At 39.5% G+C, this 25,563-nt stretch overlaps 1 protein-coding gene across 2 annotated transcripts in view; it reads right to left on the reverse strand.

Moving 5' to 3' along the window:
* Positions 1-25,563, reverse strand: part of LOC145980643 (open rectifier potassium channel protein 1-like) — a 101,173-nt gene that overhangs the window by 17,014 nt on the left and 58,596 nt on the right. For both annotated transcript variants that reach the window (XR_014440866.1, XM_083113678.1), the window contains exons 4-6: positions 16,253-16,374; positions 8,186-8,396; positions 2,553-2,812 (exon numbers count right to left, since the gene is read on the reverse strand). Coding sequence is in view for 1 of the 2 variants with exons in the window: in XM_083113678.1 (XP_082969804.1) it covers positions 2,553-2,812; positions 8,186-8,396; positions 16,253-16,374 (593 nt within the window). In the remaining variant the exon portion in view is untranslated. The remainder of the gene's footprint in view (positions 1-2,552; positions 2,813-8,185; positions 8,397-16,252; positions 16,375-25,563) is intronic.

The following is a 25,563-nucleotide window of genomic DNA, read 5'->3' on the forward strand; positions in this document are numbered from 1 at the left end:
GTGCAATCTCTAAATTTTTGCCTTATAAAATACATGACAAGCTCATTCAAATATATATAGTTGGAATAAGATACAAACTCTGGATTGAAATCTTCACCACTGTACAAATTCCCATTATCAGTTGTAACAAATTCAATCTTCTTATTTTTAGATATCTTGTTAATAATTTTATTTGAATATTTATAATGTCTCCAATTTAAACTCTGAGATGCAATCATGGGCATCCTATACTCAAAACAATGCTCATAGCAATTGTTGAACCAATAATTGTCAAACAATTTCAACCTTAAATAATAATGGCACCTGTCTGTATAAAAATTAACAAACAATCCAACAATTCTCTTGTACTTGTTGTATACAAGCCTTTCAAACTTGGTGATAAAATTGAGATAGAGGCATTGGAATGGCCTGTCACTGGCAAGCACCCACTGCATTTCAGTTTCATTTTGCACTGTAAACAGGTCATACTCGGACAGGCCAAAGAATCTAAGCTTTAAATCATCAACAAGTGACTTAGATTTTATGTATTTTGAAATACATCTTCTCTCAAAAAATCCTGTGTCAAGATTATCCATGCAATTAGATAGGATACACACTGCCTTCTATAAGTTATTTGCTTGCTGCTGCTGCTGCCTTGTATTCCTCAGAAACTGCTTATGTGCTCAGAACTTGTTGTACCTGTTAAACAAAAATAAATATTAGAATTTTCTTGGTTTATTATATAAAATTTCTTGGGGTTCAAATCAAAATTCTATGCTTAATAAAAAAATATCAGTTGGGTTCAGCAGTGTGTTTTGTATATTTAGTGTGTGTGTGTGTGTATGTGTGTGAATATTTTTGGCTTTGGTATTTATATAAAATTTCTTGGGGTTCAAATCAAAACTCTATACTTAATAAAAAATATCAGTTGGGTTCAACAATGTGCTTTGTGTGTGTGTGTGTGTGTGTGTGTGTGTGTGTAGGTGTGTAGGTGTGTGTGTGTATCTTGGCTTAGTTTTAAGTGTATCCAAAAAAAATATCAAGAGGGGGCATATTTTTAACAAGCTTATGGACAACAATCTGACAGAAGTGCCTTTTGTAAGTGTGGACAAATCAATCTGAGGGGGCTCATCATTTCACAGGAACTTCCCGAGGGCATTTTTACAAAAATCTTGGATTAGACGGAGTACCACACTTGAGCAAAAAGCTCATATGGGCATGTTGAGCAAGTTTTAAGTGTAGCCAAATCTGCCTGAGGGGGGTTCATCATTTATCGAAATGGTTGTAGCACAAATCATACTTAGCCTGTAAAAATACTGCAAATAAGTTACTATTTTTCTTTTGAGAAGGGCGTACATTAAGTTTGTGCCTAGGGGCGGCGAGGAAGCTTAATCCGCCACTGGATGTATACGTAACCTAACCTAATCCAAAAAAGTAAGCGTCACTTACTTCTAAAAGTAGTTAGATTTACAGTTAGAATTTCTAATGGTACAATTCCTGTGGTACAATTAACTATAGTTACTTGTGTACCTAACCTAACCTAACCCAAAAAGGTAAGCGTCACTTACTTTTGAAAGTAGTTGGTTTAGAGTTAGAATTCCTAATGGTACAATCAACTATAGTTACTTCCAAACATTTATGTATACCTAACCCAAAAAAGTAAGCGTCACTTACTTTTTAAAGTAGTTAGTTTTATAGTTAGAATTCCTAATGGTACAATCAACTATAGTAGTTACTTCCAAAAATTGATGTATACGTAACCTAACTAACCCAAAAAAGTAAGCGTCACTTACTTCTAAAAGAAGTTAGTTTACAGTTAGAATTTCTAATGATACAATTCCTGTGGTACATACAATTAACTATAGTTACTTCCAAACATTGATGTATACGTAACGTAACCTAACCCAAAAAAGTAAGCGTCACTTACCTCTAAAAGTAGTTAGTTTTACAGTTAGAATTTCTAATGGTACAATTCTTGTGGTACAATTAACTATAGTTACTTCCAAACACTGATGTTTACTTAAAGTAACCTAACACAAAAAGATAAGCGTAACTTACTTTTCAAAGTTTTACAGTTAGAATTCCTAATTGTATAATCAACTATAGTTACTTCCAAACATTGATGTGTACCTAACCTAACCTAACACAAAAAGGTAAGCGTCACTTACTTTTAAAAGTAGTTAGTTTTACAGTTAGAATTCCTAATGGTACAATCAACTATAGTTACTTCCAAACATTGATGTGTACCTAACCTAACCTAACCCAAAAAAGTAAGCGTCACTTACTTTTAAAAGTAGTTAGTTTTACAGTTAGAATTCCTAATGGTACAATTAACTATAGTTACTTCCAAACATTGATGTATACCTAACCTAACCTAACCTAACCTAACCTAACCTAACCCAACTCAACCTATAATCCTTGAGGGTTTTGACGCTTCGGGGACAACAGAGACTGGTATGTCTACATGCTCGCTCGCCCAAGGTAACTCCCTGCTGTTACGCGTTCGCTAACCCCAAGAAAGGGTCGTGTTCGCTAACCCCACGCCACACAAAATATCATGGCAGAGGACGTACCTTGACTTTGTTCAGATAGAGCTCGTTGATGATCCTCCTCATGTAGCCGACATCTTTGACGAACTCGTTGAGCAGCTTTGCCTGCGTGAGTTTCAAGCCGTACGCCATCTTCTTCTCCAGCTGCAACAGGTGCTTGGAGCGCATCGCGCGGGTGATGAACCCCAGGATCATCACCAAGTAACCCAGGCCGAAGACGATCCATGCCACGATGAAGATCTTGTAGAACCATGACCAGAAGCCGTACTGAGCGGATTTCTGGGCTGTAGGAAAGGTGGGAAAACATCTTTAGAACTCCAATAACCTTTCTCTATATTTCTGCATGGTTTCTCAACATGAACATGAAAAAAGGGGGATGGTGTACGTACAGTCACCGCCAATAAAAATGGGACACACAGATACTCAAATACTATAGCTTCCCAGAAAAACGTATTGTATGTTGCCTAAATCTACAGCGATAAAAAGATTTTAGTAGTAAATTTTCAATGACAACTTCTACCACCGCCGTGAAGTTAGGCAACACAATGAACCCCTTTCATGGTTGGAGGAGACAGGTCAGTGTAGAAGGTTACATAATGTAGAACTCCATAGTATGTATTCATATCTAGATATTATTAGAATAAAGACTTAGATAGGCAGGCCACGTGGCACGAATGGGAGAGGAAAGAAGAGTTTACAGGATTCTTGTTTGGAAACCTGATTGTAAGAGACCTGTAGGAAGGCCAAGACGAAGATGGAGGAATAACGTTGAGATGGGCCTAAAGGAAATCTGTAAAGATGGAAAAGATTGAATTGATCTTGCCCAGGATAGGGACAGATGGAAGGCGTGTGTTGCTGCAACCATAAACCTTCGGGTTTAAGAAGGCTAGAGAGCTAGTTAGTTATTATGATTATTAAATGTGAGACACTTGTTTTAACGAGAGAGAAACTCTCCCGAAATATATTTCTGGATACGTGCTTGACCACACACCACATCAATACTTAACTCTTATCTTTATGCGTTACCATCTACCATCACTTAACATCTTGGACATCAGCTGCCAGATTGAACAACTCTTCTCGCACACACTCCAGTTGTCCTGGAAACTACGAACAAGCGTTTGACAGGGTCACTTGGAGACCTGACATCCCGTCAAGCATCGCCTATGGCAACCCTCGCTCGCCGATTGCCTAATATGCGACATCTGATGGACAGGGGAAATGCAAGGGGCAGTAACCTAGCGTGAGTGCTGAAGAAACTGCTGCTCTCTTGTGAAAGCCTAGTGGGAAAGGTTAAGTGCATTTTGTCCCAATCAAGTTTCAAATTTGGACATGCTAAAGTTTCTCAAGATGTCAACACTCGAGTTCTACGTCCTCTGCGTTTAGTAAACATTTCTGAATTTTGTTGGGAGCATGGATTACAAGTCGACGTCTACATGCATTGTCTGCACGAAATTTACGCATAACTTACACTGACGTATATTCTACGTAGAATACGTGGGGTGTGCCCTAGTGGCAACGTCGCCGCTTGGTTATCAAGGGGTCCCGGGTTCGATACCCGGTCGAGGCACATAGTTGTTCGGATCCCAATTTAACTGTAGGTCCAGTCCCGATTAGCCTATTGTGAATGAAATGAACTTAAAACAAGAACTCAAACCTAGAATAAGTAACCTACACAAAAAGTAATCTTAAAGGAATATTGTCATTTTCGATAACATCGTACGGTATCAATAATGCCGTATACAGGTGAAAATATTTCTAACAGTCTCTGTCAAGCATAAGCTATTTGGAAAAGAAAAAAATGTAGAGAAAAACATGTCACTAGAACATTCAATAATTTGGTTTGTTACTTGGTGAAAAGTATTCCTAATCACCGTATTTTCCGGCACATAAGACGCGCCCTCCTTTTTCGTACACATTTTTCAAGAAAAAATATTTATGACTGAATTTATTATTAATTTGCAGTATTTCAAATAGGTCTACATTCAACAAATAAGTTACCTGATCAAACTAGAAAAGAATACATTTTAATCTTCTCGTCACACACCGCAAGGACATCGTCTAACTCAGAACAGAGGAAATTTCCAGAAATAAATGTAATGAAAAACTGAGCATCGGCGTATAAGACGCACCCTGTTTTTCAGACCTATTTTTAAATGAAAAAATGCGTCTTATACGGCGGTAAATAGTGGAACGCAGGATAATTCTATTCCACTTTTCTATTAATTATACGGCGTACGCTTTTAGAAGGAACATGAGTTCGGCCAATACCCAGCCAGTGCTACTGCGCTGTTGCCACACTAACTGCTACCGCAAGGGAAGGACAGAAAATTCGCGATGTGTCCATTATTTTGATAATGCATGCACAGTATATATGAGTACAGTGAAATAATATAGTGAATATTTCTACACAGGATTATAATATCATATCACTGTAGCATATACGGATATATATGTGATATTTCTCCCTTGTCAATGTATTATTTTACCCTTGGTGCCTGTACTACTGGTGCTAGGTTTCGAGAGTGACATTATTTAAAATAAAAAGAACACACGGAACACACACTACGAGGCACGAAAGGGCTGTATTAAATTTCTTCACAAACTGTTCTTTGTAGTTAACAATAAGCGAATAATTTTACACCGGCCTTGCTACGAAAACGCTGAACTCAAACTGACCCAGAGTTTCAATGTTCGAGAATGTCCAGAACAATGAAGGGTCATTGTTTATATCGAGACGAATTTAACACCCACAGTTTTCCCTAGACACAACAACTCAGCTACGTCAATACGGTGGCAACGAAAAAAACAGGCGGAAGGAAATGAAAGGTGATGTTTCCCTTGTTTCTTCAAGGAACGATAACTCCCGCTGTAGGCGACGGAAATTCATGGGACTTGGACAGTCAGGTTCAAAATCTCTTTCCCCATCTTATGATGAACCTTAAAGTGGCGAGTTTTATGAAAACTTCTTGCGCGCAAGAAAAATACAGAACACGGCTTTTAACTTCCGCGCCGCAGTATCCTAACTGTACAACGTTGCACTCCTGCCATTGGCTGATCGCCACGCACACCCTCTGCGTGGCCCCGCCCGATATCGCTGCTGAGAGAATCGGAAAAAAATAAAAGCACGAGAGAGAGGAGGGTGACAAACGTAATGCGAAAGAAAGAGAAAGGATCAGAAATAAAACGATAGACGGACAAAGAGATATAGGGAGTTTAAAAAGAGAGATAGAGAGAGAGAAAATAAATAAACTAAAAAGGAAAATGAAAGACAGAAGAAGTAGAGAAGAGAAGGAAAAAGGCACAGAATAAGAAATCAAATAATCCTGAAAGAAGGGAGAGGAAGAAGAAAGGTGAAGCGAAGGATAAAAAGAAAATGAAATAACAAGAGATGGAATAAGCCATAAGAATTACATTCTAGGATTCACAAAGGAAGATGGAAGGAGAGGAAAGAACAAAAAAAGGAGAAAATGGATACAAAGAAAAGAAAGAAGAAAATAATAAGTCTGCGAAAGTTCAATGAACCCATCACGAGAGAAAGTGCCAGGGTATGGAAGCAGCATTATTAAAGGAAGCGACCCTCACAATAGAAACCTTAAATGTTGAATGGGCCATTAAGAATCCTTATACAACCATGATTGAGCCACTCAGTTCTCATTTCTACACTCTAATAGAGCAGTAGCTAGCCCCACCAACAAGAGTAGAGGGATATAAAATGGAAAGTGTAACACGTCCCTGCCTCAATCTTATTACTGCAGAGATTCCTGCAGAGACCACAGGATGTGCCACAATCAAAGATCTTGCAAATAAACAATTGACTGCGAGAACAACCTTGCGTTCTGACGTCACCGCGGAATGATTTCACTGTTACAGTAATTGCCTAAGTTGTTAGGTTAGGCTTGTTAGGTTTAGTTCACTTAGCATAAATAATACATTTGCAGTGTATTTATGCTTAGGGAACCAAACCCAACAGACCTAACCTAACAACGTAGGCATTCGTTTCTGACGTAAGAGCACGAAGTTGATCTCGCGTTGTGCGATAAAGGAGATCCACAATGGACATCTGAAAGTATTGCCACATCTACATTTATAGTATCAAGGGACACTTCCCACTTTGCAGTTCAATTCGGAGCAAATTTTAAGTGGATAGGGAAAAGAGGAAATTCGATTTATAATACCAAAATATCAATGGCTCGGTATCGAGAAGGCTGGTTATCATGTATATTATTATTTTTAACCTTTTCATATATGTGAAACATGGGTAAACGAAAATACTACTACTATTATTGCTAGAAGTACATATTATTATGAATATTATTATTAATAATATTAGTAGTGGTGGTGGTGATGGTGGTAGTCGTAGTAGTAGAGGAAAAGGTCTAAATATGGGCCCCTCTTTTTATGTTGTTATTTTCGGAGGAAATAAATTAATATCAAGCACCTGCCTCTAAAATACATATCTATGAAATATGTACTTAAATGTAATAGCATGCTAAAGTATAGGTCTCCATTTTAAAAAAAAGCTATTTCCAAAAAAATGGTAAAATGATGTATTTCAAAATTGTGGTCTAAATATGGGCTACTAGTGACAATATCACAAAAAGCAATTAAAATTTTAAAAAACAGTCCTTTATTGCTAAAACATTATAACATTCATATTTATGAATAACCTGTTGCTTTGAAAATCACGCGGAATGGAAAAAATCGAAATTAAGAAAAACATCCAAATATTTCTTGAAAATGTGATCTCAACATTAGACCTCATGTCATAGCCCATATTTAGACCATCACGCTATTTTCCTTCTTCAATTTATTTTCGCTCTCTGTGGTACTTATTTCACAAACAAATCATGGCATTATAAAAACCCACATTTGTTTTATGTACCGCTAATATCATAACCTATACAAAGCAGATGAGAATTCAGAAAACGACGAGTTAAAACATACCTGCAAAGAGTTTTCGGAGGTCGCAATTCTATAACAGCGTCCAAGGCCGAAACTAACCACCACTTTCTCTTGCGATTTGGCGCCGGAACCTTTATCCTTGACAGATAACCAGTTCCCATAGCCTCTGCCAGGCTACAGCACTCGGGAGCGTTGATAACTCCAAAACCCATATTAAAACCTTCGCCCATATTTAAACCTTCTCCTCTAGTAGTAGTAGAAACAATAGTAGTAGTAGTAGTAGTAGTAGTAGTAGTAGTAGTAGTAGTAGTAGTAGTAGTAGTGGTGGTGGTGGTGGTGGTAGTAGTAGTAGTACTGTACGATTTTTTTGGATGGTGGAAACATTTGGCGAAAAGGGAAAATTGTAGCCTCTTTCAAAGGGAAATTTCTGTTCTTAGGTTGTGGCAACACAGTTTTAGCTGTCATAGGCGTAACTTAGAGAGGGCAAGTGGGGGCAATTGCTTACAAAAAATTTGAGTTTTATTAAAATTTACAAGTTAAGGGTATTTTTATTAACCTTTTGGGACCTGGGATACGCAAATATAGAGTATTTTTTTATAATTTTTCAAATGTAACAGTTACATTTAGCAAAATAATCCTTGACGCTATTTTTATGGGATAGCGAACTTTTCGATTCTGCGCCCCCAAGTTACGCCCATGGTGGCTGTGGTTTTCGATGGGTGAAGACGCAGGACAGAGATCAGATTAGATACCTGCCACATAGTCCCCGAAGCCGACGGTGGTGAGAGTGACGAATGAGTAGTAGACAGCCTCGTCGAAGGACCAGCCCTCGAACACCACAAAGAGGCCTGCTGGGAGGAAGATGAAGACCAGGAAGCCAGGGATGAGGTAGACGATGATGTCAGCGATCAGCGCCGTCTTGCTCTCGTAGTGCGTCTTGTACCGGTGGTGGGCTCGTAAGATCTTGGAAGAAAACAAAACATAAACTTAATATACAGGTATTGGACAAAATAATGGAAACACCTGTGGAAGTCGGAACATCATGTATTAATACGGTGTTGGGCTACCTTTAGCATGCAATACAGCTTGAATTCGGGACGGAATAGACCGATACAAGTCCTGAATGGTTGTGAGTGGAATTTAAAGCCATTCTTCATGCAGCACAGCCTCCAGCTTAGGTAGAGACGAAGGAGGTGGAAATCGACGCCGAACCCTGGTTTCCAAAACAGACCACAGAGGCTCGATGATATTAAGGTCTGGAGACTGGGCGGGCCAGGCAAGATGTTGAACCTCATCAGCATGCTGCTCTGGAAACCACTCTTGAACACTGCCAGCGGTATGGATGGGGGCATTGTCATCCTGGAAGATGGCATTCCCGTCTGGAAATAAGGTTTGCACCATTGGGTGGACTTGGTTACCCAAGAGTTCTCTATATACTGCTGCTGTGACCCGACCATGTAATGTGACAAGGGGGGTTGCCGAATACCATGATATAGCACCCCAGACCATAATAGAGCCGCCACCATGTTTGACAGTCGGGCGAAGACAGTCCACATCGTATGCTGCCGAGGGTGTTCTCCATACAAACACACGTCCAGTAGTGGGGAAGAGGGTAAAGGTAGACTCGTCTGACCAAATGACACGTTTCCTATCCTCCAACATCCAAGTTTTGTGGTCATTGTACCATGCAATTCGCCTTCGAGCATTCGTGTCAGTTATTAGGGGCTTGGCAATAGCAACACGTCCATGGATACCCATTTGATGCAGTTCCCGCATCACTGTTTTGCATGACACTGGGGTGTTTAGGTGCTGATTAAGTTCTGTAGTCACTTTGGCGGCCGTTGTTTTCTTCTGCGACGTCACAATACGCTTCAAAGCCCGGCGGTCCCTCTCCTGCAGCTTCGGCTTTCGACCACTATTGTGCTTAGCAGACCCTGGTTTGCCGTGCACTGTGTATGCGGTCATGACTTTCGAGACCGTGCCTCGTGTTACACCGCATAACGTCGCTGTCTTGCTCACAAATGCTTCAGCGAGACGGGCACCAACAATTCGACCTCTTTTAAACTCCGTCAGGTCGGACATGCTGGTCACTCACCACACCTGCACAACGTCCACTACCACACTGCCTCACTCTACTGCAAGGAATATAGAAGTATTTTAGGAAGAGCATTCCGAGACACGGAGCTCTCCCATTGGCCAGAAGCCGCAACGAGCTCTGACGTGACCAAGGGGATCTGTCAAGTGGCGAGGCTCATTTAGCAATGGAAGCTTACGGGAAATATTTTCATTTTTAATTGTCCATATCTTGGTTCTATTAACCATTTGCAGCAGAATAATAAGCAAAACGCAAGGAATAAGACCTAGGTAATAATATGAAGAAGTTTACAGCACGAAATTACAATAAATGGCGTTATACAAATCAAACAAAAAGTAATCACGACTATCCTCTTATATTGCCCTACATTGAAATCTGAAGTTGCGTATGGGTAAATAAATACAATTTTACGTATTAAATATTTCGCTACCACACCAATACTCATTATCCTTCATACCTTCAAATTTTCACAGCTGTTTGTTATTAATAATTTGGTCATTATAATTTATATATCTAGTATACATACTATGTCGCTGTCGATGTTGTTATATGACGTCGCTTTTCTACGTATTTAGGGTAACCGCAACAATAAAAATGAATGATGAAATGATAAATTTGATGGGAGCGTAGGGTAGATGAGTGTGGCAAGGACTGGTGTACGCAGGGGGGGCTTAAGGGGCTGCAGCCCGCCGAAATTCTTAGAAAATAAAAAAAATCAAATGAAGACAGTAATGAAGTAAAAAAAACAACTTTAAAATGACCCCCGATAACTATTTTTGTGTTTGAATAACTTTTAAAACGAAGGATTAAAATGGTAATTGGAGCTCGTATCTAATGAAAATAGAACAGCGACAACGGGATATCAGCGACATTGATTTTCGGCGATACATTCTATGAACCAATCTCATTCTGTTCAGTAAAGGTTAGATTCATGGCACTGAACCCGCGTACAATTTGAATTGAATTAACATAATCCTTGAGTGAGGTGAAAATGGGTTTTGGATATTTTTTTTTGTAGATGTGAAAATCTTTAACTAGTGATGCACACATGCTTTCGCTTACATTAAGGTTTACACTATGGTAAAATTGCAGAAATATTATACCTAAACTGATTTGTGTTTAAAATACCGTAACATCAAAATATGTTTTTTAGAAATTAATAAATAAATAATAAATGGATAAAATGCAGTATCGTGGGAAAGCATAATCCCTTAATAAATTCAAAGAAACTCGTGCCAGCTCGATGGCGAATCTGGTCAACCGCGTGTTCGACTTTGAATCCCATCACTGAAGTTCCCGACTTGGAGTCACGTCGTGGGCATTGATGTTCTTTGTGCCTGCCCTTTCATCAATTTTATGTGATCAACACTCATCGCCGCGATTAACCAAAAGTGGTAAAAAAAGCGACGTCAAATAACAAATACATGAACAATAGGCCTGGCCTCTGTCTTGGTTTAGCAATGTGATTTGTTAATCACTATACGGTGGAGGCCGAGGCGGAAATAAATATCAGTAAGAATAAAAATTCATTACAACTTACCCTTCCTGAAGACTTATGATTTTGAAGACGATGCTACCCACTGTCGTATTTTTCTCGCTGCACTTGCTTCCATGGACTTGAGTTTCATTAGTTTATTCAAATGTCGAATTCTAATAAAAGTTCTTGTTCTGACATACAGGGAAATAATCTTTTCGTTAACTTCAGGAAATTTTGACTGAAGTACTGTCTTTAGAGTGTCCATAACTTTATGTTGCTTGGAAACAGTTGACCCATGGAAGGATGCAAACACAATCTCAAATTGAATAACTTTTTCCATATCCGAACCACTACTTGCCTCCACCGGGTACCGAACCGGAATCCCTCGATTATAAGGCGTTGACGCCACCACTACGCCATCGGGGAGGCCCTCAAAATAGAGTTTGTTTGAGTTGCTGTTTTAAGTCCACTTTATGCACAGTAAGGCTAATCGGGACTGGACCTACAGTTTAAAGTGGGATCCGAACCACTTGTGCCTCCACCGGGTATCGAACCCGGGACCCCTTGATTACAAGGCAAAGACGCTACCACTGCGCCATGGGGGAGGCCCCCTCAAAATAGAAATAGATGTGGTGCCAGATTCCTTAAAGCCCCAATTGGTACACTCTGCGACAGCACAAGAATGTTTACCTTTGGCACGCTTATTCATGGTACAGACACCGAATACACGTAATACGACCTAAAATTACTCGCTTTAATATTCAAGACAAACAGCACAAGCACTTCTGTAAACGAATACCTGATCGCTACTACTGGACCTGCAGATTTTTCTGACATCTGGGAGAAATCTGTGCCTCGAAGTTGGCTTATACCGAACAATGAAAGCGGAAACTGGAAGCAATTACTTTCCATTTGAATGTTCCTAACTGCAGGTATGAACCCCCTCGGTGTAGCCTACGTCAAATCGTCTGTCGTATATTCCTTACCTGGAGGAATGGCTAGCGTAACGCTCTATGGACTCAGAAGCGAACCCTGGTTGAGGCATGGGTGTGTATCATTGTGTGTCTTATCTATTTCATCTTTCATTTTCATTTCATTGCCCTAGTTTGCTCTATATGTTAAAAAGCGACGTGAAATAATAAGACAGATTGATTGAATTGGCGTTTCAAGTCCAGTTTATGCACATTGAGGCTAATTGGGACTGGACCTACAGTTCAAAGTGGGATCCGAGCCACTATGTGCCTCCACCGGGTATCGAACCCGGGATCCATTGATTATAAGGCGATGACGCCACCACTACGCCATCGGGAGGCCCTCGAAATAGAAATAGATGAGAACGTTAATTGGTTCAGTAACGATCTCGCTACCCAGCCTGGACATTGTGTCCCTTTGCGGGTGTCCATCTATTTCATCTATTCATTACTCATCCTCGCCTTCCAATTAGATAAAAGTTACAGGAAAGCAACCCAAAAATAAGAAGAAAAAAATTGCCTCGTAATGACGCAATTTGACAAGGACGCCCGCAAGATTTTTTCACAGGAGAGGCTCAAAGAGGGAAAGGTTTTGGAATGCTATCACTCTAGTTAAGAAAATCCTCTTAAAGAAAATTCCCCCAATAGGATAAATTGCATAGACATCCTCCACCCACTGCATTTTTTCTATGATTTTGCAATATTCTCGTACTTATTATGTTATGCAGCAGTAACTTCAATTAATTCTTGTCAACAATAAGTCGCCACTGCTAAGAAGTTGCTGAAATTCTACTGCTGGAAATTTTTAAAATACAACACTACCTGAATATATGTACAATATATTGACATAATTTGATGCATGTTTCTTCCGTATCAAAAAAAAAAAACACTACCTGTTAAATAAAAATTAAATAAGAAGGATACTGTTACAGACATTCGTATTATTGAAACTGATGGCAATATTTGCATTCATACGGCTTAGACGTTTATTATTGCGTAACTGTAACTTCATAATAATAATAATAATAGTCTTATTCACGCGCACACAACACCGAAATTTTGGAGCTTCCCGTGGATGCAATTCGACAGGACTCATACCACTGCATTTTACATACTAGTGACTAGCGAGGCTCTGGCGTCTGGACTCGTGGCCATTATAATCCTTGGTGGGGCTCGTATTGTGTTGTCCTTACATGTTTATGATTGTCCCTTCATCCGCCTCATCTTATCACCATTCATCTTCATCTTCGCGATTAGCCAGAAGTAGCAGAAAAACGAAATAATAATAAATCAATATGTATGTATGTGTCGTTCATTTAAATACGAATTTCTACTGGGTTGATCGCTACTATGAGGATGAATGATGAACTAATGAGTGGAGAATGAGACAAGCATTGCTATATGCCTTACTAAGGTTCAAACTGGGGCATCTGGCTTCCTAAAGCGTTATGCTGTCATGGAGACCCGTTATATACATGTAGAGGGACTTACTTAATCCTTTCCGTTCAATCTTACTCTCTCGATCCTGTTGCAGTTATGTCCACGCTATAATCAATTAAGTTAGTAAACTATTTGCATGAAAATATGCGCACGAGACTCTACCCCCCCCCCCCCCAGCACACATAGGCATTTAAAATTGTTTCACTTTACGATTTATCGGGTGTTCTATCTATTGTGCTCGTCTCAAGACATCTAACTTCATTGGTGTGTCTCGTAATCAAGGGGTCCCGGGGTCGATACCCGGTGAAGGCACATGCTGGTTCGGATTCCATTTTAACCTATAGGTACAGTCCCGATTAGCCTTACTGTGCATAAAGTGGACTTAAAACACTAAATCAACCAATAAACCAACCAACCAACTTTATTGCTGCGTGTAGAAGTGTAGACAAATAGTGTTAAAGAACCAAATACATTGATTCCCTTTTTGCTGAATTCAGCATGAATTTGTTCGTTTGCCATGTTCAGTTAACTTGAGAAGGTACGGGAAAGCAGTGAAGAAGAACTACATGTTATAAACATTGCTTCCCAAGAGTTATAATCGCCTCTATGAGGCGATAAACTTGTATGATTTTACATGTTATTAAGCGGCCCGCAGCTGAGGGGTCCCCTTTTTGACGTCACTCTAGCAGAAGACCTTCACGTGCCGCCGTAGCGCGGGAAGCCGGAATAGCACCCCCTGCTCTACTGTCAGTGCACAGTCCATACTACCTGCAACAAACAAGGGAAGGTTGATTTCCGCCGTGCTCAGTGTTACCAGGCACATTGAAAATATGTCCCCCTTCTGACTGGTGTTTCCATTATTTTGTCCAATACCTATATATATATACTACAGGGTGTTCCGTAACTCTGGACCCATAGGAGTTCTCAGCAATACTTTAAACACGGTTCCCCACAAATTAGACTGTAATTTGCCTGTATCACAATACCTAGCCAATGGGTAAGTGCATTTCTTGAGGAGGTTGGGATGTGTCAGTGAGAACAACCTCAACATGAGGAAATTGCCTCATGCTGGGGTCCCGATATTGTCACCATTGTGCAACCGTCAGGTATGGCTAGGTATTGTTGCTACAGGCTTCATGCAAGTCTTGATGACATTCTTGTGTATTTTTGCCACGGGCCACCTGTATTTTGACCCACAAACGCTGTTCTATCTTTGTAAACATGTTTTAGGGCAGTACACAAAATGGTGTTCATTTCAATCTCGCACATACACAACACCGCACCGACAACTTTTGGTACTCCGCACATCGACATGGACCTCAACTAACAATGCTCAATGTCTGATAGCACATGCACGGCGTCATCACCTCTTCCTGACAGAGTTGCCACTTTGAAATTTACAGCCCACGTACAGTATACAGGGTGTTTCCGGGCTGATGAAACAAACTTTCAGGGATGATGGAGAAGGGCACATGTATCAATTTGAGATAAGGAACCCTGGTCCGGAAACAACTTAGTCGAAAGTTATAAGCGAGAATCGCAAATCCGAAATGATGTGTTGGTGAAAAGTGGTATAAAATATGTGTATGGAGATGTAATACTTTTATTACCTGCACAAGTTTCACAAGCTGCTACATTTATAACAGTTGTTTAAAGTGGCGTCCCCAGCTTCGCTGCAGGCATTTCATCGTCGCACAAAGTTCTGGCGTACACCTGTATTAGACTGAAGAATATCTCCTGGCGAGAATTCTCGCTGCCTGTGACATTGTTCGAACGACCCCGGGATTGTTCCAACGGGTACGCCAGAACTTTGTGCGACGATGTCATGCCTGCAGCGAAGCTGGGGGACGCCACTTTGAACAACTGTTGTGAATGTAGCAGCTTGTGAAACTTATGCAGGTAATAAAAGCATTACATCTTCATACACCGATTTTCGCTTATAACTTTCGACTAAGTCGTTCCCGGACCAGGGTTCCTGAAAGTTTGTATCATCAGCCCGGAAACACCCTGCATATGAACCATCGAGGATCGAAACCCGAACTTCTTGATTACAAGGTGACAGCGTTCCACGTCGCCATCGGGGAAGATTTGAATCACGTGATTTCTTTGAAAAAAATCACTAATTTAAATCACTTTAAATAAATAATTTATACAATGGTGTAAATAAGGGTTTTGTAGATACGTATCAGAATCACTTTTAGTTAAAGTACGTTAATCTCGTAATCATTTAATAATGTTTATTAGGCTCTAAGAAAGGAAACAAAATATATGTAGTGATGGGGTGAAGCTCATGCGAAAGGAAATGTGATATGTAAACTATAAACACACTTAAATTTCTCTTGATTGAAAATTGAAGGCAAAATTATATGCAAACATAGAAAACATTTTGTAGAATAATATACAAAATACTAATCATGTTAAACCGTGATAGTGATCTTATCATCAAACTGTGAATAAACATTGCAGCTGATATCTTGCAAAGTATCATTTTTTAAAAATGCCAAAATTCAGCTACAGAGACTTTATAAAATATTTTAGGTTACAATTGTAGAGTATATCCATATTGTTTTGTTTTTTTTTACTGGAAGAAAAGTTACTGAAATTATATATTGTAGTTTCATTAACACACTCAACAAACATTTCGATAATAGGTTTATACACAGTATCAGGAAGCGAAAAATGTACATTTAGATATATTTTTCTATTTGCTTTAATCAAACTGTTCAAATATTGTGCAGGACCTTTACTAGAAAAAGCGTTTCTGTAAAAAGAAAAACACATATGGATGGAGCCAAAAATATTTTCTTAATAAAAATTACGATTTTTATCCACCAACCTTGCTACTGAAGAATTCAGCCAAAGAAGCCAGCAGGATTCCATTTATCGGTATACCAATGAGAGCGTAGAAGATACACAATATTCTACCCGTCATGCTCGATGGTGACAAGTTACCATAACCTGAAAGAATAAATTGTTGGTGGTCATTGATGATAACATACGAAACAAATTCAATACTATTTCTATTTCGAATAGATACAGAGATCAAGACGAGATACGATGGTCTATATATCGTCTTGAAAGTCAACACTTCGAGACTTGTGGTTATCACAGCGAGGCCCGACGCAGAGGTCCCGAGTTCCAATCCCGGCCTGGGCATGTGGATGTCTCTTCATCAATTTCATAATTCATCCTCATCTTCGCGATTACCAAAAGTGGCAGTAAAGCGACGCTGAATAATACAAGAAACTACTCGAGATGAAATCAAACACGAGACAAATTTCGAGACAAAATAATATGAAGAATAATATATTTATTTTATATAAAATGCGCACGGTTTTGAAATTATATGAAATAATAGAATTATTGATCTTATTTATTCACTTATTATTACCTTATTTGAAATGGCGGAGTTAAGGTCTTATAAAGCCTTTCTATCACTCAACCACATGCAAAAACATTAACATATTAAGAGAAATATAAATATGCTGACCAAGGCAGTAATTTATTTTATTAAAAACATAAACTAAACGCAACGTTTCAACCTTCTAGCAAGATCTTCATCAGACTCTGTATCAAGTACAAAAGTCTTTTGTACTTGATACAGAGTCTGATAAAGACCTTGCTAGAAGGTTGAAACGTTACGTTTAGTTTATGTTTTTAATAAAATAAATTACTGCCTTGGTCAGCATATTTATATTTCTCATAATAATGGAAACAAGGCTTAATGGTGTTATAACATATTAAACACAAAGTACAAATATTCATTTCACATATGCTTAGACACACACACAAACACACACTACACTCATATAGTAGTATAGTATATAACACATAGAATACAAAATCTACAACAGTGGACAACTGACTACAAGCATTTTAAAATATTACATTCACGCTGCTGGTACGGATTTACATTCAGTCTGCAGGAATACTCTGAAGAGGGTGGGGAACCCGACCGAGTACAGAATTATATTGTAAAAATATTATTATTGTTCAATATGAGTAAACATTAAAAAATTCTAAATATGATAAATGCCATGAAAATTGCTACGTCATGAAAGTGCACTTTATTTCCATATAGTAGGATCGAGTTATGAAACCTGCACACCTATTGTGTTTCTCACAAAAGTAATGAGACTTCTTCGGAAACGAATTATGATCAGGAAATACTACCCGTCCTGCAAACGAGCTTTTCCTGTCACGAAACAAAGTTCAAGAGCAAAAGATCCGGGAGATATTCACGCCTTGATATGCAAATTTACATTCCACAGCGAGTTTCTTTCAGGCGAGAGAAATTACAACACGTCAAATTATGCCGTTTCTTCAGGCTTTTGCACTCTTTTACAGATCTGCAGATACGAAGAAGGAAACACGTGTTATTGTAATTTGAAAGTTGAATAATCAGATAGCAGAACTACTTCTATTAATTTTAAACGGTTAAGGAATTGTGTGAGAAATTCTTTGTGTAACGCTAATTCATTTCATGAATCAGTTATTCGAATCCCGGCCTGAGCATGGGTGTTCTTTGCGAGTATCCCTCCATGAAATTCATCATATCATCACTCATCCTCATCTTCGCGATTAGCCAAAAGTGGTAGAAAAGAGCCCGACCCTGTGGCCGAGTGGTTAGCACATCGCGCTGCGACGCCAAGGGTCCCGGGTTCGAATCCTGGTCGGGCTTGGTTGTTTGTGACTGTCCATTCATCAATTTCATCATTTCATCACTCATCTCCATCTTCGCAAATTAGCCAAGAGGCACAAAACGCGAAGTAAAATAAACTAAATCAATCAATCAATCAATGGTAGAAAAGCGAAGTAAACTAAATCAAAACCGAGATGAATCATGGGACAAACCAAGTAGAACCGTTCACATCTCGAGCTGGCTGTAGCACCAGGAATGCATTGTAACGTTTCCTTCGTTCGAAAAATGATACCAAGCTGCAAATGTTCTTCATCCATAGACCACGACGAATGTAGCAATAAAGATATTCAACTTTCCCTTTCATAACATGGAATAAAACCCAGCAAGCGTCACGACTTATTTGTAAGCAATTTTCATATCGCGTGCCTTGTTTCAGCGTTTTTCGAGGTAATTTTCTTCAAAATGTTTCCAAGAAGACCACTCGAATGGGTGTATCTACCGGCATGCTTTGCGATTGCTGTTCGGATCATTTCATCAGTTTAAGAACATGCATTACTCCTGTGTGTACCACAGATCTACCACCTGTTTTAATTTTTTCATGCACATGCACAGCAAACCCACCTTTGTTGTAGAATGGGATGTATAAGTATTACCAAGCAAATTATCAACCACTATGTTCATGCACTTTACTTTACCCCATTGGGAGCTTCAAGAGTTGAAATTACTTCCAAACAAGCTACTGATAACTTCTACAATAGCGTACGTAAACATCTATTCTTTAAAAAACACATAAGGTGCAAGAGTAACACTAATAAAAACACTCATGAACAATTTGCCGAGCAATACTTATGCTTGAGTTTGAGTTGGTGTTTTAAGTCCACTTTATGCACAGTAAGGCTAATCGGGACTAGACCTACAGTTTAAAGTGGGATCCGAACCACTTGTGCCTCCACTGGGTATCGAACCCGGGACCCCTTGATTACAAGGCAATGGCGCTACCACTGCGCCATGGGTGAGGCCCCAGCAATACTTATGCATCCCACTGTACAGTTAGGAGAATATTTCCATTAGTATGGGATCATTAAACACACTACAAAATTCCTTTCATTTACATTTCTGTTTGACATAAAAGTCTGGTAATGATAAAAATCAAGAGGGTATCCGCTATGAAGGATGTTTTTGAGGACAGGATGTAAATTGTAAAAATTATTCAGCGTGTTTTTCAATACCACGTCCAATTTCCAATAGAGTCGAATTAGAAAAAAAAGTGCAACACACATATCTTTGCCGTTGCGCACATACCAATTTTCGTTTCGTCTCCCTCTCTCTCTTAGCATCACGTGTTTTACGCTGCTCGCCAACCTTCGCCATTGTTGCCATATTGTCATTCCATTCCTGGACACACTCGCGCAAACATCATTGAAAACAATTGAATAGCGCTCCAGCTCGCGGTTCACACCGTTCGGCAGGGACGGTAATGTGGCAATATAGCAAGCATGCCGAAGTGGTTGCTTCTTTTATGCAGTACATGTTCATTGGCAGCTAGTAACTAGTGTTGCCAACTGTAATAATGAGCACTATTTTTGTCACGGAAGGAGAAAGGCAGTTAAAGTGACGGTGAGTTTTGTTGGATTGGGAGCACCATATTTTTATTTTATAATAAGTATTTGACCGGTTTGACGTTGTGTGCGTGTATTGAGTGTGTGTATGTGAAAGTGTGTGTTTGTTAATGAACGTTAAATTCCATAATGCCTCCAGTTCTGTCAAAGTTGAAATCAAAAACCTTGCATAGCCAAGCTCGGGAAATTCGCAAATTGTTCATATTTCATAATTTTGGAATTGTTCAAAAGAAATAAATTATGTGGCTCCATGAGCATTTCAACTCTTGGCTCCGGCACGTGTTCTTGTAGAAATTGCATAGAGGAGGCTGTTATTTTTGCTGCTTCATGAGATGTACATATATTGTTTTCTGTGTTAAAATTGCCATGCTTTGATGGGTGACAAGTTCATAGAAAAAAAAAGCCGAGCAGCTTATCGTCTAGTGGCAGTATATGATATATACGTACTTTTTATTGTTGTGGAAGCTGGCATCGTTTGTAAATGTACAACAAAGGCAACCGACTGTCGCCGATCACAGAGAGGCAATAATACTGCTTGAGGAGGAGTGTTGTGGTCCAATTGTCGCGGTTTAACACGTTCGCATGTTATTAGTTCTCAAAGCAGTGGTAGTGTCGGTCGTGTATTATCTGTTGTTGCAGTTCCGTATCAGTGTAGACGGGTTTTGGGAGTGAACAGTTAGAACGCCACCAGTGCATTAATGCAACGGAAATTAATAAAGTGTTTATTTTGTTTGAAATCACTCAAATAAGGAATCACTATGAAGAAGTCTTCTTTGCAGCATTTTTGTAATTTTACGTATGTGTTAGTCCATATTGTGCGAATTTTTAGTCCATATGTATGTAGCTACATACAAAACCACTTGTTAGTACATATTAATCCTAGTCCTGGTATAATGCATGACGTTTTAAACTCGACGTTAGGTAGACCTGAATTCTCTAATTTTCTTGTTGTACGTAACAGCTGTACATCGGCGCACTGCAGCGATTTTTCTATCTGCTCCATTAGCAACACTGCTTCTTGAGTTGTGTCGCGCATCGCGCGGCAGAAATATATGGGTTTGGCTCTACTTTCAGAACATCTCCAGCGGACTACGCGAGTCTGTCTAGCGAGCCTAATGGGCGTGTAGAGCCTGAGCATGGGGCTTAGCGATAGGTTCTGGGTTGAGATGACGTCAGCGGCTCGCTTCGTTGATTGGCTGCTTCGCGAGTTGTGACTCGTTCCGAAGCTTCAAATGCATAACAGCCAAATATGTTATGGAAATAATCTCCCTAAGTATGTTTATAGAGATATAAATGTAAATTTGGCATAAAAATAATCATAAACCAGGCCTTTATGAATAATGATATTAGAGTTGGGATTGATGGCACAGTGAGAGTTTCATCTTGGCCAAATGGTTAGCCCTCTCGCCTTTGAAGCTAATGGTATCAGGTTCGAGACCTAGAGAGAGCTAAATAAATTCCGGTCTTAAGTCAGCATTTGTAAGGACAGTTGGGGAGATGTTTGAAAGCAATAACAGGGGACTCTGGTTTCTAAAGTGAGAAAACGATGGGTCTCGATGCGCTGACCACGCGCCACTTAATGAAAAGCTGCCTGATAGGCCCATAGGTCCGTTGCGACACGGAGTATCGTTTACTTTAGCTTTTAGGACCACCGTGAACCGTGCTCATACGTTTCTTGTTTTACGTCGATTTTCTGCCACTTCTAGCTAATCGCGACGATGAGAATGGAATGGAACATCAATACCCAGGCCAGGACTGGAACCCCTAGAATCTCATGTATAGAGATCGTGAGTCAACCCACTCGTACAATGAGGAAGTTTTGTGTTTAGATATTTCAGTATCAAAGTGATTTTCCTAAAAAAAATTGCTTTGAATATCCTGTGATTAAATATACTAGGTATAATATGTGGCTTTCCATCATAAATATATGATATTTCTCTATTTGGATTTTCATGTGTCATTTCTTCAGCTTTAGCTTAATCTCAGTGATGAGGAACATTGATTAATGCGAAACGTTTGGGACTACAAACAAGAATGGAATGGAACTCAACGTTCCACGCCTACCGAGGCGGCGTTGGGCCTTTGATCAAAGAAACAAAAAAAGACCAAACAACATTATATCTGCCTCAGATTCGATTAGCGTTAATCCAAGTTCAAATACATGTCAAGGCCAATCTTTACTTGGAAGAGACAGCTGACAATTCCGCCATTAGCTCTGGCGTGTTCCTGTATCGTCTACTTCCTACTGAGCACTGGCGTACGCATTGGGTACAACCCCCTAAGGTCTATGACGCACTCCCCCCAAAAGGTAAAACATTCGCCCCCTTCCTTTATGCCGAATTATTGACTCAAATTATTTTGGTCAGATAAAATTTACGGAACAATATAATACAGACATAAATTTATTTAAGCAATATATGTTTATTTAAGGTACTTTAGGCTCACTTTCATGTTTTCTAACATGAAACGTTCAAAACTCCTCAGGCTCACTGCCATTGTTAGTGTACTGAACCTTATTCTTAACAGTTTGTCTGCTTGACTAAGCTTGTATTAAAGGCCAAGAACCCCCCTCCCCCCAACAAAACCGATTCTACAAGCATAAGTGACATAGGCGTACGCAGACCCTCTGATTAGAAGGGGCAAAAGCCTTCATGAAAGTTATGTCGGGAAAGAAAAATCTCATTTTATCTCACTCTTTTAGTTTTATTGTGTATATGTATATATGTGTGTGTGTGTATGTATAAAACATGTTATTTAAATACATTACATAATCCATTCATCCACCCCATATCAAACCAAATGCAAAAGTGATATAAATTGTCTTTGAAATGTGCGCGCTGCTTTTCCTCCAAACCAAACTGTTATAGCAACAGTTGTCTGAAGTACTTAGTTGTTCTTACTTCTCTCTGGTAAATTAGAATGCATTACAGAAAAGAATCAAATTGCGAGCGAAGCGATCAAGACCATTGTTCGATCCAAATTCATATAAATTGAAAACAATATTGATTTAATAGCACGCAAAATATTTCATGGGATACCATGGCATTCTCGTTTACAATTTTTCTCATTCAAATCGTTCGCCGTAGAGGGACATCTCTCGCAGACCCGTAGCTACTACTGCTGTGAACTTGGCAAGACTGTAAGAAAAGCAGATATTGCGAGCGAAGCTAGCAAGAAATTTTTACGAAATGACTTTCTATTTCTATAAAATTTGAAGTCGAGAGGTCAATTGCCCCTCTGTGCCCCCTGCAGGTGCTCCTGGCCGTCTGGAAGAAATAATGCAAGAAGGAAGTGAAAACTAATTCAATTTTCAGTATATTCCTTTGTCCTGCTACTCTTCGATTCTGCTAGTCTTGCATTCTTTTACTTCAATGTTTGCCCCCTAGAATTGATTTCCGTCCAAGGTTAGGAAAAGGAAATGCCCCCCTGCTCCTTTGTGGTTGTGCCACTGAACCCCCTTCCCCCGTAGTTGCTTTGAACTTTCATTGGCTTGATAATACTTCATTTTCATTAAGAGTATAATATCGTTTAATAACAGCAATAGGAAGGGGGCAAGGATGGCCACATCTCTCCCTTCGAAAAGGAATGTTATCCTAAAAATAGATATTTTACACGTATAATTTGATTTCAGTCATAGTAATTTATTTATACATGAATTATTATGCGACAATTTCAAATTCAAGTAGTTTATTTTGAGGAGGCAACATTATTATCGGGGTAATATGCCCCATGGAAAAATACCATGTTTGTTCCTTCGTGAAAAAAATTTGCGAACGTCCGTGATTAGGGGAGGCAACTGCCACCCCCCTTGCCCCCCTTGCGCACGCCTATGATAAGTGGTTGTGTTTCATTTCAACATCATGGCCGCGATCACCCACAGGTATGTAGAAAAACTGTACATAATAACTTTAACTAAAAATCAATAACAAGTCAATCAAACGAAACGATCCCCCCCCCCCCCCAATTTTTGTGACAAGATATATAGAATTGGAATAAAATTTTGTCCCCAAAAAAATCCCATGACGCAGCGCGTCATAAATCCCCTGTGGGCATCCCTGGGCGTACGCAAGAAAGAGCTGATGGGGCCACAACCTCCTCCCGAAATTTTGAGAAAATTTAAATTATCAAATGAAAACAGCAAGGAACTCGGGTAAAATCGAAGCAAATGCAGAACCCCTTAAAGTGACTCACCATTTTTCTCTTTCAACAACTTTTAAAACGTAGGTTAAAAATTGTAATTACTAAAATATTTTATTGTGTATACCTTCCTCCAGAACATAGCAATATAATATCCACCTTTCCAATTCCAAGGCCATCCGAAATAAAATCCTGCGTACGCTATACTGTTGTGTTAAGCCCCTATCACACGGAACTGGATTTCTAGTAGGAATGCCCTAGTTGGCGCTGAACTTACTTTCTAGGTAGCAATCATGGCCGCCTGGCTGACTGCTTGACTTGTTTGGAGGAATAGGACATGTTCTAATTGCTACTTGCTTTCCTCGACTGGATTCTGTGGAACAGACAATCAGAGCAAAGTTTCGCCATGTGAAGATAATCTGTGAGTGTGCAAATGAGCACTTTTGTCTCTGGTTTCCGAGTGTTACTCCAGCAATGCATAAGGTATACAGCATGAAAGGCGCGTTGAGTTACACCATCTATGCTGAGTGCACGGTGTTTACATTTGAAACAACTAAAATATTCTTTCATACGTGTACAGTAAACGTTGTAAAGTATGTATTTAAGGCGAGGAGGGACAATTTCCCCTAGGTCTTTCTCGCTGGGACAGCTGTCGATCACTGTTGCCAACTTCGCTCTTTTGGAGCCAGATCTGGCTCTTTCGTGCACTCGTTACTGTGAACTGTGGCACTCGCCATCTACCCCACTATGATGCCACCACTGGCTCCGGCCAATAAGGACCAACCTTTGCCATGAGTGTACATTTTTTCACGTGACGTGATATTCATATATAGGCTGCGTCACCCACATCCCTCTTTCCTCCCCAGGTATTTTTATATATAGAGCTGTGGCTTAAGGTGAAGATGTCAATATTATTATCCGGGAATCCTTTATTTTCGATTTCATATGAACATCATCAAATTATTGAGATGGGTAATGCCGCCAAATCTAGGCGGTGAAAACTAAGAATACATTTCCATCACTTTAAAGATAACGGTAATAGCAGCGTCCCCACCCCTCTGACACCTAAATTACCCTACAAGACACTTTATGCAGCCTTCGTTAATCTAGATCCTTGAAAGTCATATTTAGCTCTTGGTGAAATGTGGCTCTTTTATGCACATCAGGTTTGCCAACACTGCCAGGATGGCTGTAGGAGGCAAGGAGAAATACATTACGCTTATAGAAGAATTATTTTACTCGTTTTCTTGGAGATATCAAACTTCCGATGGCGGAAAAAAATACCTAGGTATATGATCGGGTAAAGGATCCATTGAAGATGATATTTGCGCTAGAAATTGTCGAAACTCCCATTTGTTTAGCCGTAACTTCAATTTGAAGTTGTCTCTCCATAAGGAATACATGGGATTCTGTAAGTACGTATTCATCACATTTTTCAAACATGGTATCTAGCTTAATAATCAAATTTAAAAACCGCTTCCACTTGCAACATGGGGAGAAATTCATACTCTCAAATTATGCGTGGATTTTCTTTAGTAGCAGTGCCAATTCCGACGATATTTAAATAAATGCATGCCTGGTGCGAAATTGTCCCTCCTCACCTTAAGCAGCGCCATTGTTTTGTACCTGACAACGTTTTATACGAAACGTTATTCCTCTCGGTTGAATAGTTATCGGCTTTTAAAAATGTGAAGTGATACATTGTTTACATCTCACGCGGCCGCCATTACAACTTCTCTCGTATGGGAA

This window comes from Lepisma saccharinum, chromosome 28 (genome assembly GCF_977018435.1).
Source record: "Lepisma saccharinum chromosome 28, izLepSacc3.1, whole genome shotgun sequence".
Lineage (NCBI taxonomy): Eukaryota > Metazoa > Arthropoda > Insecta > Zygentoma > Lepismatidae > Lepisma > Lepisma saccharinum.